Here is a 16,410-nt window from a genome sequence, read left to right as displayed (position 1 = left end):
TACGCGACGACGTGATGACGAGGAAGGAGAGCGCCGGCCATACAGGGGATCCCTGAACGGAGAAGACACCGAGGAGGCAGGTAAGGTCCCCCCCGGTGTCCTGTAAGCACTAACCCGGCTATTCAGTCGGGCTGTTCGGGACCGCCGTGGTGAAATCGCGGCGGTCCTGAACAGCCCGACTGAACAGCCGGGTTAGTGTCACTTTCCCTTCAGACAGGGCGGTCATCTTTGATCGCCTCTGAAGGGTTAATACAGGGCATCACCGAGATCGGTGATATCCTGTATTAGCCGCGGGTCCCGGCCGTTGATGGCCGCAGGGACCGCCGCGATAGGGGTGTATTCGCCGTATAAGACGCACCGATTTTTCCCCCCAGTTTTGGGGAAGAAAAAGTGCGTCTTATACGGCGAAAAATACGGTATAAGCATCTGTTTCTATGTGAAAACATTAAGCGGCCGCAATGAACTTTTGCCACGGCTGGGATCGTAAGAAAGAGTTGAAGTGCACGGCAGCGCGCGTTTCACTCACTGCCTGTCAATCAAATCGAATTCTTTCACTGAATTAGTCTATGAAGTGAAAGTCAGATCTGGCAGCAGGCTATAGGTCTGTTGTCCTTATAAAGCAGAAGGGCACAAATACTTCTTAAGCGCTAAAACATTACTGTCATGAAAAACAAAATTTTGACATGTTTATCAGACATGCCAGAAGTTGTTGATCGCACTCCTGAGTGAGCCGGGAAATTGGGCAGCATTGCGCTCCGCTCCCTGGCTCTACGAGAAATCTGTACATTTCTCTGCATCAACTTCTATGCAGAGAAATTATTAGATCTGCAGCATCAAATATGCGCAGGATACTCCAAGTCTAAATACACCCTAAGGGTCTATTCACACATACAGTATTCTGCGCAGATTTGATGCGCAGGATTTCAAGCTGTGTTCAGTCAGTTCACATTGAAATCTGCAGCAGAAAATCCTGCGCATCAAATCTGCGCAGAATACTGTACGTGTGAATAGATCATTAGGGTTTATTTTAGGTAGAGAGCCAAAATAAAAGCAAAATCATAAGTAAAATGTCAGTGTTTCCCAACCAGGGTGCCTCCAGCTGTTGCAAAACTACAACTCCCAGCATGCCCGGACAGCCAACGGCTGTCCGGGCATGCTGGGAGTTGTAGTTTTGCACCAGATGGATGCATCCTAGTTGGGAAACACTGCGTAAATGACATGTAGCTTTAACACGCCTAGCGGTATTTCCGAGCGTGACTCGGGGTTAATTTTCGCTGCTAGAAGCGGTAACCCCGAGTCACGCTCGGGGTAGAATTGCAGAGTTGCTGTGCGGGCTGCACAATATATCGCAAAAGCAATCAAATCGCGATTTTTGCTTTTTGTGATATAGCGATGCAGCCCACGGGAAAACATGTGATTATCTGCTCGGGTCGGCTCCCGTGGCGGGGGCCGGCCAGAGCAGGTAAAAGACATATACTAAAAGTCAGTGTTTCCCTACCAGGGGGCCTCCAGATGTTGCAAAACTACAACTCTCAGCATGCCCGGACAGCCAAAGGCTGTCCGGGCATGCTGGGAGTAGTAGTTTCCCAACAGCTGGAGGTCCCCTGGTAGAAAAACACTGAGCTAAGTGTGAAAGTAAAAAGGAGGAAAATAAAAAAAAAAACTTTTGCTTACCTAATCCCGGTCCCTGCAGATGTCGTTCCCCTCCGTGCGCTCTGGTCCCTGCTCTCTACACTATTCATCTTACAGGACCTTTCACTTTTCAGCCAATCACAGGCCGCAGTGGTTTCAAGACAGTGATTGGCTGAAGGGGAAAGGGCTTGTTCTGCAGGAAATACACTAGGTTTGAAATCTGCCCGGCAAACCTAGTGTATGCTGCTGCAGGACAAGACAACGTTACAAGGGGGGAATGTGACAGAGGGGGGGAATGTGACAGAGGGGGGGGGGGGGGGGGGGGAATGTGACAGAGGGGGGGGGGGGGGGGGGGAATGTGACAAGGGGGGGGGGAATGTGACAAGGGGAGGGGAATGTGACAAGGGGAGGGGAATGTGACAAGAGGGGATGTGACAAGGGGGAGGGGGATGTGACAGGGGGGGAGGGGAATGTAACATGGAGGGGGGAGAATGTAACAAGGGGGGGGATGAATGTGACAGGGGGGGGATGAATGTGACAGGGGGGGGATGAATGTGACAGGGGGGGGATGAATGTGACAGAGGGGGGATGAATGTGACAGAGGGGGGATGAATGTGACAGAGGGGGGATGAATGTGACAGGGGGGGGATGAATGTGACAGGGGGGGGATGAATGTGACAGGGGGGGATAAATGTGACAGGGGGGGGTAAATGTGACAGGGGGGGATAAATGTGACAGGGGGGGATAAATGTGACAGGGGGGGATAAATGTGACAGGGGGGATAAATGTGACGGGGGGGATAAATGTGACAGGGGGGGGGATGAATGTGACAAGGAGGGGGGAGAATGTGATATGGGGAGGGGGGAAATGTGACGAGAGGGGGAATGTGACGGGGGGAGATGTGGAATTTCAATGCAAAAAATTGTACTGCTTTTGGTGCAAATTTCCAGACAGAATCATACCGCTAGGGAGGTTAAAGCAGCAATTCCATACAATACACGCCCCTGTAACAAATGTTGCATCTGGATGCAGGAGGTTCACCAAAAAAAAAAAAAAAAAATGCTGAAAAAAAAATATATATTATATGAAAAAAAAGTGCTGCCCAACTTATTCTTTGATAGATATATATATATATATATATATATATATATATATATATATATATATATATATATATTATATATATTTTTTTTTTTTTCATGTATATTTCCCATCAAGACTAGTTTAGGGGACATAATGTTTTTGTGCACTAAGTGGAAAGATACAAATTGCTTATGTTGCCTTCTGTTTAGTGAGGCTATGTTTACACTGCCGTCCTAGCGTCTGTTACAAAACGCACTGAATAAAAAGGACAACTGTGGCAGACAGACCAAGTCAATGTCAGACTGTCCATTTCATAGAGCAGTATGCCCAAAATTCAACCATGACCATAGTGCAAAAGGGACCATTGATCTTCCCAATGTATTCATCAGAAGATCTAGAGTATATTGCATGTGTGTCGAAAGGGATTTTTCACTCTGTAACAGATCAGGGTGAGGGCATAAATTACAGTACAATTACCGTGGGGAGTACCTAGGAGTCAATGTTAAATAGTCCTTAAACCGAGAGCCATATTCTTTGTAATACACATTAGCACACAAATGTAGCATAAGCCAGGATGTAATGGCATGCCCAATGTAACCATGAAAGAGGCAGCACCACATGCCAAGGTTTAGAAGTATCTAGGGAGGCTAATGATATCACAGTCCATGGGACATAAACTAGTCTAATGACATTATACAGCCACCTAGTGGTAAAAAATTGACTGACCCAAATAAAATATAAAAAAAATAAAAAACACCTTACAACTGATCTAATCTCAGTGCATAGACAGGTAGACAGCATGGGTGCAGCGCTTAAATGGACATTAGAGAAAAACATTGATACAATGTGTATATTCAGCTTTTCCTGGATGGTTCCCTAAACTATGTCATTTACAATGTTGTAGATCAGGGTCACCGAACCTGTGGCTCTCCAGTTGCAACTCCCATCATGCAGAATATGTGCTGAAGTTACCAGATTACATGCCACTATTGTGCAACGGTAGCTCCTTAGCTGACAATTCCTTCCCATCTTGTGCCGGTAGTTCTTTAGTTGACAAACAGTTCCTATGCCAGTAACTCCTTAGTTGACAACACCACCTCATCATGTCTCGTTGCTTCTTAATTGACAACCCTTTCCCATCTCTTCCAGGTAGCTCCTTATTTGACAACATCTTCTATCTTGTCTAAATACAGTCATGGCCGTATATGTTGGCACCGTGAAATTTTTCTGGAAAATGAAGTATTTCTCACGGAAAAGTATTGCAATAACACATGTTTATTCCCTTTGTGTATATTGGAACTAAACCAAAAAAGGGAGGAACAAAATCAAATGGGACATAATGTCACACCAAACTCCAAAAATGGGCTGGACAAAATTATTGGCACCCTTAACTTAATATTTGGTTGCACACCCTTTGGAATAAATAACTGAAATCAGTCTCTTCCTATAACCATCAATAAGCTTCTTACACCTCTCAGCCGGAATGTTGGACCACTCTTCCTTTGCAAGCTGCTCCAGGTCTCTCTTATTGGAAGGCGCCTTTTCCCAACAGCAATTTTAAGATCTCTCCACAGATGTTCAATGGGATTTAGATCTGGACTCATTGCTGCCACTTCAGAACTCTCCAGCGATTTGTTACCATCCATTTCTGGGTGCTTTTTGATGTATGTTTGGGGTCATTGTCCTGCTGGAAGACCCAAGATCTCGGACGCAAACCCAGCTTTCTGACACTGGGCTGTACAGTGCGACCCAAAATCCATTGGTAATCCTCAGATTTCATGATGCCTTGCACACATTCAAGGCACCCAGTGCCAGAGGCAACAAAACAACTCCAAAACATCATTGATCCTCCACCATATTTCACTGTAGGTACTGTGTTCTTTTCTTTGTAGGCCTCATTCCATTTTCAGTAAACAGTAGAATGATGTGCTTTACCAAAACGCTCTATGCTGGTCTCATCTGTCCACAAGACGTTTTCCCACAAGCATTTTGGCTTACTAAAGTTCATTTTGGCAAAATTTAGTCTTGCTTTTGTCTCTGTGTTCGCAGTGGGGTCCTCCTGGGTCTCCTGCCATGGCGTTTAATTTCATTCAAATGTTGACGGATAGTTCGCGCTGACACTGATGCTCCCTGAGCCTATAGGACAGCTTGAATATCTTTGGAACTTGTTTGGGGCTGCTTATCCACCATCTGCACTATCCTGCGTTGACACCTTTTATAAATTTTTCTCTTCCGTCCACGCCCAGGGAGATTAGCTACAGTGCCATGGGTTGCAAACTTCTTATAATGCTGCGCACTGTGGACAAAGGCAAATCTAGATCTCTGGTGATGACTTGTAACCTTGAAATTGTTGATATTTTTCCACAATTTTGGTTCTCAAGTTCTCAGACAGTTCTCTTCTCCTCTTTCTGTTGTCCAAGCTTCGTGTGGCACACACAGACACACAACGTAAAGACTAAGTGAACTTCTCTCCTTTTTATCTGCTTTCAGGTGTGATTTTTATATTGCCCACACCTGTTACTTGCCCCAGGTGAGTTTAAAGGAGTATCACATGCTTGAAGCAATCTTATTCATCCACAATTTTGAAAGGGTGCCAATAATTTTGTCCAGCCCATCTTTGGAGTTTGCTGTGACATTATGTCCAATTTGCTGCTTAGTTGACAACCCCTTCCCATCCCTTCCAGGTAGCTGCTTAGTTGACAACCCATTCTCATCCCAGTAGCTCCTTACTTGACAACCCCTTCCTATCTGGGTATCTACATAGTTGACAACCCTTTCCCATTCCAGTAGCTCCTTATGACAACCCCTTTCCATCCCATCCTTAGTCGACAATCCCTTCCTATCTCTTGCAGGTAGCTCCTTAGTTGACGACCCCTTCCCATCTTGTGCAGGTAGCTCCTTAGTTGACAACGCCTTCCTATCTCTTCCAGGTACCTCCTTAATTGACAATCACTTCTCATCTTGTGACGGTAGCTCCTTAGTTGACAAATTTTTCCTATCCCAGTTGCTCTTTAGTTGACAACCCCTTCATAACAAGGTAGCTCCTTAGTTGACAATCCCCTTCCATCCTGCTCCGTTAGTTGAAAGCCCTGTCCATCACAATAGTTTACCGAAAAATAAGTTAAAAACTGATGAGGTAGAAATGAAGGACACAGGAACAGACCATCCTTCTGCCATACTAATGTATTCCATCTTTCAAAAAGAAAGATATGATTTTAATATTACTTAACAATATGTTAAAAAAGTAGCCACTTGGGCGTCAGTGTTAATACAATTATACACTCTATAACAGATTGATAGTGTGAGTATTTTTTTTCTTGTTTTCTTCTTCTCCTGTTAACATCCTCATTCTGCAAGTATTCTTACACAAGCCGGCTACAAGTTGGGGAAGGAAAAAAATAAAAAATCCAAAAACACATAAGCGTATCTTGTACACTTCTTTTCAACAGTAGATTGTATGTGAACTGAGAGACATTTGTCCGTTTACGAGAATTTCCCCATGAGATCGGAGCAGTGATGATTACATGAGCGGTATGAAGTCCATTCCTTTATCGCCAGTAGTCCGTTTGACAAAAACGTAGCGTACTGCAGAAGTGACATGAGCCATCGTGGATGACGCAACTAGCTATTGCCTCAACTCAACCCGAGGAACCAGTCTCAAGTCTGACGCCAAGGCAATTTAGAAGTGAGCGTATTGCTACAACCAAAGTCTCACTCACAGACTACAAGCACACAAGCTAACAAATTCAGGTAGAAAGTGGCATATTCGCTTTTCAGATCAGCAAGAATTGTCAGGGCTTGAGGGGGTTCAGTGCAGATCCACACAGCACTGGGGACAAGGCAAGGCAGCACTGGCTCGGGGCCTGATAAGCGGTCAGAACAGCAGGGCATACACCAGTGGCATCGGTTCCTGCAGAGTGACCCCCTCCCCCTTTAAACTTTTTCGCAGTCAGTGTGCAGCATAGGTAGTCTTCTTCAGACTGAAGTTGGACCAGTTGATTGACAGCCTCTGTCTAGTCTGTCGGGCAGAGTCTAAGCAGAACCTACATAAATAGAAAAGCACAATAGATAAACTCAGCTCGTAAACTCATGAGAATCAGAAAAGCAGTAAATATGTTCATAAGAACAGAACTTGTCAGAAAGTTTGTGCAATACACTGACACTGCACGTAAAATCTGTGAAGGATTTACACCTGAGATACTAAATACATCTGAGTATCTCTACAGGTTAGGGTGCGTTCACACTATCTCTGTTTTTCTTAAAGGGGTACTCCGCTGCTAGACATCTTATCCCCTATCTGAAGGATAGGGGATAAGATGTCTGATCACAGGGGTCCTGCGCAATCACCTGCAGCACCAGGCATTATAAACAAACGCCAGGTTCCTGCGGCAGTGGTCGTGATATCAAGGCCATGCCCCCTCCATTCATGTCTATGGGAGGGGGGTGTCTACCGACACGCCCCCTCCCATAGACATGAATGGAGGGGGCGTGGTCGTGACGTCACAATCACAGGCTCCTGCTCCTAGCGTTCTGAACAAAATGTTCAGAACGCTGGAGCACCCCTTTAAGGAAAACTAATGCTATTTTATGACATTTCCCATTGACTTACAAAAAAAAGACCATAAGGTAAAAAAAAATAAAAAAAAATCGGAGTACACAATAGAATAGTTCACTACAGTTAAACAAAACGTATTGTAATGGAAACCGTGAAATGAGGACAAAAAAAAAATAAAATAAACACGGCGCACCCTTAATCCCTTTTTAAATAAAGTGACTGTCCAACAGGATGAAATAGGACTGTAACAGGTTATGCTGACACTGGTTTCAGATTTAGAGTTTGTACTGCCCTGGGATCCACTTGTAGCCTCCGCGCCATCATTTCCCATGCTGAATAAGCAACATGTCCACACAGAAAATTTCCAATGCATGTAAAACAGGGTTAGGGTGCTTTCACACTACGTTTGTAGTGTACGGTTGATGGATCCGGTTGGGAAGGGCGAAAACAGGTCGCTCCCGTATCCTGCCCGTACCCCATTCATTTCAATAAGTCAAACGCTGACTTCGGTTATCTCATTTTTGCCCCGTTTACAGTTTTCTGACCGGACCTAAAACCGTTGTATACCACGGTTCTAGATCCGGTCAGAAAACTGTATACGGGGAAAAATGAGACAACCGGAGTCAGCGTTTGACTCCGGTCGGCTCAATGAAATGAATGGGGTACGGGCAGGATCCGGCTGGGATACGGGAGCGGCTGGTTTTCGCCCCTCCTAACCGGATCCAGCAACCGTACACTACAAACATAGTGTGAAAGCACCCTTACAGAAACCTTATTCACTTGCATTGAATGAGGACTTATTGGCTATGGCATCCTGAAATCTGGATTGTGTGACCATCTGCATGCCTCGATTTAAGATAAATGCAGGTCAGATGGGATATGTATCAGACAATTATGACATTTCCAGTGGATATGCCATAAATGTCCAGATGGGAATATTCCTTTAACCTGACATATGAGGTATCCAGAAGTAACAAATGTTCCTCACCTTTTAAAATATTCCACTTCTCTTTCAGTCTCATCCAATTCAACACTGTCAAGATCAATGTCTTTAGGAAGAAATACGTCATCTGGAAGAGAAAACATAAGTGACATTTCAATTAATTCAACGGCTTCTACAAAGAACAGAAGAAATGTAGCAAGCAATATACACAGCTTATGTTATTTAGGTGAATGAACAGTTCTGAACACACGAGGAATTGCAATATTGAGTATTTTATAGGGTTTTAGGCTGCAGAATTTACATTCTTCATCGCCCCCTATTATAACGATTCTGCACATAATGGTAAAAGGTTAATTTTATGGCATTTCCAGTAGAGCATCAGAGGATAATCCTGTTATGGCTAGATGAGGTCCACAAGATCCCAACACATCTGTGCAAAAATAGTACGAACTAAACAAAAGACGCTGACTTAAAGGGGTACTCCGCTGCTCAGCTTTTGGAAAAAACTGTTCCGAACATTGGAGCTGGCAGCTCGTGACGTCATAGCCCCACCTCCTCACAACATCATGCCCTGCCCCCTCATGACATCACGCCCCCACAATGCAAGTCTATGGGAGGGGGCGTGACGGTCGTCACGCCCCCTCCCATAGACTTGCATTGAAGGGGCAGGGCTATGACGTCACGAGCTCCCAGCGCCGGCTCCAGTGTTCGGAACAGTTTGCTCCAAACGGTGAGCAGTGGAGTACCCCTTTAAAGGGTACCTCTCATCAAATAAACTTTTGATATATTTTAGATTAATGAATGTTGAATAACTTTCCAATAGCATGTTAATGAAAAATATGCTTCTTTCTATTGTATTTTTCCCGATCAGTCTTGTTAGCAAGCATTTCTGACTCATGCTGGAGTCCTAAACACTCAGAGCTGCCAGCCTGCTTTGTTCACAGCCAAACAGGCTGTGAACAAAGCAGGCTGGCAGCTCTGAGTGTTCTCCTTTGTGAACAAAGCAGACTGGCAGCTCGTAGTGTTTAGGACTCCGGCATGAGTCTGAAATGCTTGCTGCCAGGACTGGTAGGGAGACCCCTAGTGGTCATTTCTTCAAAGAGGAAAATTAAATAGAAAGAAGCATATTTTTTTACTAACATGCAATTGTAAAGTTATTCTGCATACATTAATCTATAATATATCAAAAGTTTTTTTTCATGAGAGGTACCCTTTAAAGAGGACCTATCGCCTCCTGATTTGTCTGCTAGAGTAAATACTTGCATACAATTCAATAAGAAGTATGGTAAATCTTGGAAAACAATTCCTTGTGCTGTTCCTCTGTTCATCCATCTGGAAATGTATAGACAGAATGACAATTGGGTTTCATGCATCAATAGGGTTCCGTAAGATCACGTTCAGCTCTGAATAGATACTGACAGTGTAGGGGCACACCCTTGACTGGTAAGGCTATGTTCACATGGACTTCCACATAGAGTGTGCTCGGGGACGTGCCGTTTCATAGACTGCAATGCATTCTGTGTAGAGTCCACAGAAAGAATGGACATGTATATTCTTTCTGCAGCCACCGAAATTTGAATTTCTGTGGCAGATGTTTCCAGCACGGAAATTCTGCTGTGCGCGCAGAGCAGCAGAATCCTATTGAAATCAATGGGATTCTCCTACTGCGGAATCTCTGTGCGGAATTCCACATGTAAATTCTGGCGTGTTAAGCCTAACTTAGCTGTCAATGAATGCTGACAACATCAGACTATGCAGATTCCACCTCACAATCAAGGGGGATGCACACCTAGTTGCCAACTTATTTATACATTTCCAGGAGGAATAAGGAAGTAATAGCACAATGCAGATTTCTTAAGATTTCTTATTTAGTAAGTAACAGAAATTTACTAAAACAGACATCTCACGAGAGCTGTACAGTACATTTTAAGGAAAATCTTAACTATAGCTGGTGTGTATTTCCTTAAAGATTTAGCCATCTCCCTGAATAACTAATTACTACAGTGTTGTTTGATATGATAAAAGTCACAATTAACTAATCATTTTTATTAATATCCAGTGAAAAATTTGCAAACAATAGTCCACACTGGCTTTTTTTTTTTTTTACACAGTGAAGATCTACTAATCTGAGGCGGTGTTTCTCAACCTGGGTGTCTCCAGCTGCTGCAAAACTCCCAGTCTTTTGCTGTCAGGGCATGCTGGGAGTTGTAGTTATGCAACAGCTGGAGGCACCCTGGTTGGGAAATTCTGACAGAATGTCCTAACATGGTTTGAATACAAAGAAGGGCACCAGCTTTTTTTGCCTGTATGTGCTGCGGGGAAGAGCCTTCAGTTGTCCGGGCATGCTGGGAGTTGTAGTTTTGCAACAGCTGCTGAGCCACAGGTTGGGGAACACTGCTCTACTAGATGTACCATATTTTTTCCTGTTGTCTCTGACAAACTTAGCTCTGCTACATCTCTATAACAAATTACAAGGAAGGATTATATCCTCCTTGGTTAGGGTACACTGATCTAAAGTGTATACAGCAAACAACAAGTGGATGTCGTCTATGGTCAAAGTATTTCATACCCTGGAAAGAAAATCTCTAAGTTATAAGTTACTCAGGCTAAGTAAAGAGAAGAGCAAAATTAAATGGGGTTTTCCAAGACTTTAATGATAAGGTCAGGCCATCAAGGTCTCATCACTTCCGGTTGTCACCTGGCACACTGACAATCGACGCGCACAAAGCTGTGTACATGGTGCAGTAGGTTGCGTTACTGGGGCTTTATCTCCCATTCAACTACAGAACACAATTGATAAGCAGAGGTGCCCAGTGCTGGACCCCCACTATCCATTTTGAGGACAGGTCATCAATAATAAAGTGATGGAAGAAAAAAAAAACTTTAAAAGATGTTATGCAGCAAATGAAAAACAGATTAATTTCTTTCCAAAACAGCACCACATCTGTTTGCAGGTTATCTGTGGTATTACAACTCCATTCACTTTAATAGAACTGAGCTGAAAACCACACCAGACAAATGTGCTGCAGTTTGTGGCAAAAAGCAACACCTATGTGAACCTCCAACTTGTCACTGACTTCTTACCGATAGAATTATTCACTTTTTCTCCTTTCTTCTTCTTATTCCTCTTGCTTTTGCCCTTTGGCTGCGGGGACTCGGCTGTAATGAGCGGCTTGTTGTTTTGTTGCTCCCCAATGACAGGGACCTCACAAGGTGCTGGTGGCTTTTCCTCCTTAATATAATTTAGTTGTTTCTTGTTGTTACCATTGCCAGCCTTTTTCTCTTCTTTCTTCTGCTCAACCGAAGGTGCGATTTCCACCGCTCGGACTTTGGCTTCGTTTTGGTTCTTCGGCTTTGGTTGGAGTTCTGCCGTTTTGGACGCCTCAGATTTTTTGACCTGCTCCGGGCTGAGCTTTGCGACTTGTGATTTCGGCTTCTGCTTGACATGGTTTTCTTTTTGTTGGACCAGGTCGAGGAGGAGGGAGAGCTGTTCTTGCTGTTTTGCCTTCACCTCTTTGGCGGTGTAGGACTTCAAGTCTCTGCCATTTGTGGTGTTAGATAGCTCATTCACAGCCTCCAGCAACGGACTGGGCTGGGTTTTGTGACACTGCCTTGCAGGTAGTGGAACGGATACTGCTTCCTGCTCTAGGGTCCCATTGGGAAGTACCTCTGTGGTGGCTTCTTTAGTGGGAAGATGGTTATGTATGTGTCGATCTACCTTGTGACTGTCCTTATTAGATCGTTCCTTTTTCTTTTTCTTAAATGCCTGACACTCATGGTGTCGCTGAAATTCCTGTTTCAACCTCTCCTCATCCTCCCTTTGCCTCTGCTCTTCTATTAGTTGACAGACTTCCCGTTCTCTGGCTTCAGCTTCGTGTCGTGCCTTCTCTTCCAGCTGTGTTATAACAAAGGAAGGTATAGGAAAAGACTATTAAAAGTTTTTACACTAACACATGTATGTTACCATTTATTTATGCAAAAGAAACCTTTACACTAGTGTTTCCTAACCTGTGGCTCTTCAGACCTTGCAAAATTACAACTCCCACCATGCCCTGTCAGCTGAAAGCGGTCAAAGCACGATGGGAGCTAAAGTAGTGCAAAAACTGGAGAGCCCACAGGTTAGAGGAACACTGATCTACACTAACAATGTATTAAATCCAAGCATGAAATGTGGATAAATGAGACCCAGCAATTCACAAGCATCCTGGTCATTATGAGTCTGTATCGGTATCAGCTTCTCTTTAAACCCCTCCGCCCTCAGTCCATATGCTATTTTAGCATTATCTACTAAATCCTTAAGAACCAGTGCTGTATGGATTAAGACATTATTCTGCTAATAATGGCAACAGATCTGCCTAGATTGAAGACATGATAACGCCAAAGAGAGAGATTCCTATGTCTTAGGGTAAATTTACACTGAATTTGCGGTGTACTCAGGCCCGTCGCTACCGGACCGGCAAACCAAGCAATTGCTTGGGGCCCCGAGCTGGCTGGGGGCCCCGAGCAGAGCCGGTGCACATCCAGTAGCGACGGGGCACTTCGGGGGGCCCGCACATTTCAATTAAATTACCTTTGTAGGGCGCGGGCCCCTTAAGAAACAAAGCATAGGGCCAGCACCAGACAGGTCAGGGGCTGATGGGAGTAGAGACGTCACGTGCCCCGCGCAGGCACGCACGTCCACTCCGATCACCTGACCTGTCCCTGCTTACGTCCCTACGCGAACCTCCAGCATCCTCCTCATGCAGTGACAGGAGCAGCAGAAGACTCACGCCGCTGCAATGATCCGCGGCAGGGTAAGTAAACTGGCCGGGGGGGGGGGATTGTATGGTGGTTAGGGGACTACATTGGTGATGAGAGGTGTGTGTGTGTGGGGGGGGGGGGGGTGTTATGGGGGTGATAAGAGGTGCAGGGGGGTGTTATTGGGGTGATAAGAGGTGCAGGGGGTGTTATGGGGGTGATAAGAGATGCAGGGGGGGGGTGTAATGGGGGTGATGAGGTGCAGGGGGGTGTTATGGGGGTGATAAGAGATGCAGGGGGGTGTAATGGGGGTGATAAGAGATGCAGGGGGTGTTATGGGGGTGATAAGAGATGCAGGGGGGGTGTTATGGGGGTGATAAGAGGTGCAGGGGGGTGTTATGGGGGTCATGAGAGGTGCAGGCAGATGTTATGGGGGTCATGAGAGGTGCAGGGGGTGTTATGGGGGTGATAAGAGATGCAGGGAGGGGTGTTAAGGGGGTGATGAGAGGCGCCCCCCCTGCACCTCTCCTCATCACCCCCCATAACCCCCCTGGTTATAGTAGTATTTTATTCAGGGTACAGTGTATGGCAGTATTATATTCAGGGTACAGTGTGGGGCAGTATTTTATTTAGGGTACAGTGTGGGGCAGTATTATATTTAGTGGGTACAGTGTATAGCAGTATCGTATTCAGGGTACAGTGTGGGGAAGGATTATATTTAGTGGGTACAGTGTGTAGCAGTATTATATTCAGGGTACAGTGTATAGCAGTTTTATATTCAGGGTACAGTGTGTGGCAGTATTATGTTCAGGGTACAGTGTGTGGCAGGATTATATTTAGTGGGTTAAGTGTATAGCAGTATTATATTCAGGGTACAGTGTGGGGCAGTATTTTATTTAGGGTACAGTGTGGGGCAGTATTATATTCAGGGTACAGTGTGTGGCAGTATTATATTCAGGGTACAGTGTGTGGCAGTATTATATTTAGTTGATACAGTGTGTGGCAGTATTAATTTTAGTTGGTACAGTGTGTGGCAGTATTATATTCAGGGTACAGTGTGTGGCAGTATTATATTCAGGGTACAGTGTATAGCAGTATTATGTTCAGGGTACAGTGTGTGGCAGGATTATGGACTGGAAACACTGCTGCACCTAATGTGGGGGGGAACACTGCTGCACCTAATGTGGGGGGGAACACTGCCTGCCTAATGTGGGGGGAACACTACCTGCCTACTAAGGGGGAACACTGCCTGCCTACTAAGGGGGAACACTGGCAACCTAATGTGGGGAGAGCTATGCTGCACCTAATGTGGGGGGAACTCTGCTGCACCTAATGTGGGGGGAACTCTGCTGCACCTAATGTGCATCGTATCAATGTTCGCTCACGTTGTGCTCCCAAAATTCAAGGGCCGGCGTTACTATGTCCTGACGCCGGCCCTAGAGCGTGACGTGCGTGAACATCAAAGGGGGGGGGCCCTCCATGTCCATTTTGCTTGGGGCCCCCAAATTCCTTCAAACGGCCCTGGGTGTACTATAGGATTCCATATTAAAAAATGTAATATAAATAATATATATATATATATATATACACATATACATACATATATATACATACATATATATATACACATACACACACACACACACACAAAGAACAGAAAAAAAAGGGAAAAGGAAAACGGCTCGAAGGCAGCCAAAACGCTGTTGGGTAATGGGAAGCCTATAGATGCATTTACCATATTCTTTTGTATATGTTTAAAGTACAACACAAACAGTATTGATCTACCATACTATTGATTGCTGAACACAAATTTTACTAATAGAGGTTGATGGCAATAATAATGCAGAAGAGATGAGGGTGATGAAATTGGGTCGAAAAGCAATGGCAGTAAAGAATGGGACTTCTTGTTCTGGCAAGTAACAGATGTAGAGAGTGGTTCATGATAGGTTGGGACTGAATGTGGTATGCGCGAGCTTTATACATGGGGGGACTGATGATATTACAATGGTCACAACATTAAACAAGTCATAAAGCCTTACAACACTGATGGCCTGCCCTCAAGCACAGTCCAACAATATCAGGTTTGTGAGTGACTCCCAGCAGCACCGCCAGTAAGCTATTTGAATGTGTTATGTGAGCACTAAGGCCTCTTCATTATTTACTTCCGCTCAGCGGAGGCACAAGGTATTGCAGTTAGAAATGAGCGAACTTACAGTAAATTTGATTCGTCACGAACTTCTCGGCTCGGCAGTTGATGACTTTTCCTGCATAAATTAGTTCAGCTTTCAGGTGCTCCGGTGGGCTGGAAAAGGTGGATACAGTCCTAGGAAAGAGTCTCCTAGGACTGTATCCACCTTTTCCAGCCCACGGGAGCACCTGAAAGCTGAACTAATTTATGCAGGAAAAGTCATCAACTGCCGAGCCGAGAAGTTTGTGACGAATCGAATTTACTGTAAGTTCGCTCATCTCTAATTGCAGTGTTTCCTTATTTACTGGACTGGAAAAACACTGAAGCACCTGGTGATACCAACTGATATTATGGCAATAATTATGTTAAATACCAAAAAAGGCTAACGCACTAGCATGACTGCCGCTGTCCCTCCAAACAGGGGAATAAGACCCCTGGCGATCGAATACTGATGATCTATCATGAGGTTATGCATTCGTTTTGTAAGGCTGGACAACTACTTTAACCCTTTTAGGACCCTTATTTATTTATACATTTTTTTGAGGTTTCGCTTCTTCCTCCACGTCTTCTAATAGACATAACTCTTATTTTTCCATCTAAAGACCAATATGAGGGCTTGTTTTTTTGCGTCACCAACTGTACTTTGTAATGACATCATTCATTTAACCTACAAATGTACAGTGAAAACAAAAAACTTGTAGATCATAATAGAAAAAAACAAAAAAAAAAACAACATTTCACATCTTTGGGGGCTTCCGTTTCTACCCAGTGCACCTTTTGGTAACAATGACATTATCTTTATCCTGTAGGTCCATACAATTAAAATGATACCCAGTTTATATAGATTGTTTTATTTTACATCTTTAAAAAAAACTTTTTTGTACAAATATTAGTATGCTTAAAATTATCCTCTTCTGAGCCCTATAATCTTTTTATTTTTCCACATACAGGGATGTATGAGTGTTCATTTTTGCGCACCATGATCTTTAGTTTTTATCGGGACCATTCTCGTTTTTTTTTGCGTTCTATTAATTTACATTCACCAAAAATAGACATTTCTTGACTTTGGGATTTTTTTTTGTGCCTTTGACCGTGTGGATTAACATTATATTTTAAGAGTCTGGATATTTACGCAAACAGCAATACCACATGTTTATGTTTACTTTACTTATTTTTTATGGGAAAAGGGGGTGATTCAAACTTTTATTCGGAAAGGGGTTTACCGCATTTAGATGCCACGATCAACTTTGATCACATCGTCTGAAGGGTTAA

General features: G+C 44.2%; 1 protein-coding gene across 2 annotated transcripts in view; it reads right to left on the bottom strand.

The window, feature by feature from the left end:
- Positions 1 to 5,886: 5,886 nt before the first annotated feature.
- LOC130314649 (protein FAM193A-like) overlaps positions 5,887 to 16,410 on the bottom strand; it is an 82,148-nt gene continuing 71,624 nt past the window's right edge. For both annotated transcript variants that reach the window (XM_056552739.1, XM_056552740.1), the window contains 3 exons: positions 11,298 to 12,108; positions 8,259 to 8,340; positions 5,887 to 6,758 (listed from right to left, as the gene is read on the bottom strand). In XM_056552739.1, coding sequence (XP_056408714.1) covers positions 6,665 to 6,758; positions 8,259 to 8,340; positions 11,298 to 12,108 — 987 coding nt within the window. In that variant the 3' untranslated portion in view covers positions 5,887 to 6,664. The remainder of the gene's footprint in view (positions 6,759 to 8,258; positions 8,341 to 11,297; positions 12,109 to 16,410) is intronic.

This window comes from Hyla sarda, unplaced genomic scaffold, assembly GCF_029499605.1.
Source record: "Hyla sarda isolate aHylSar1 unplaced genomic scaffold, aHylSar1.hap1 scaffold_184, whole genome shotgun sequence".
Taxonomy (NCBI): Eukaryota; Metazoa; Chordata; class Amphibia; order Anura; family Hylidae; genus Hyla; species Hyla sarda.
Note: the sequence above shows the minus strand (reverse complement) of the source record. Positions and strands in the feature narration are given on the sequence as shown.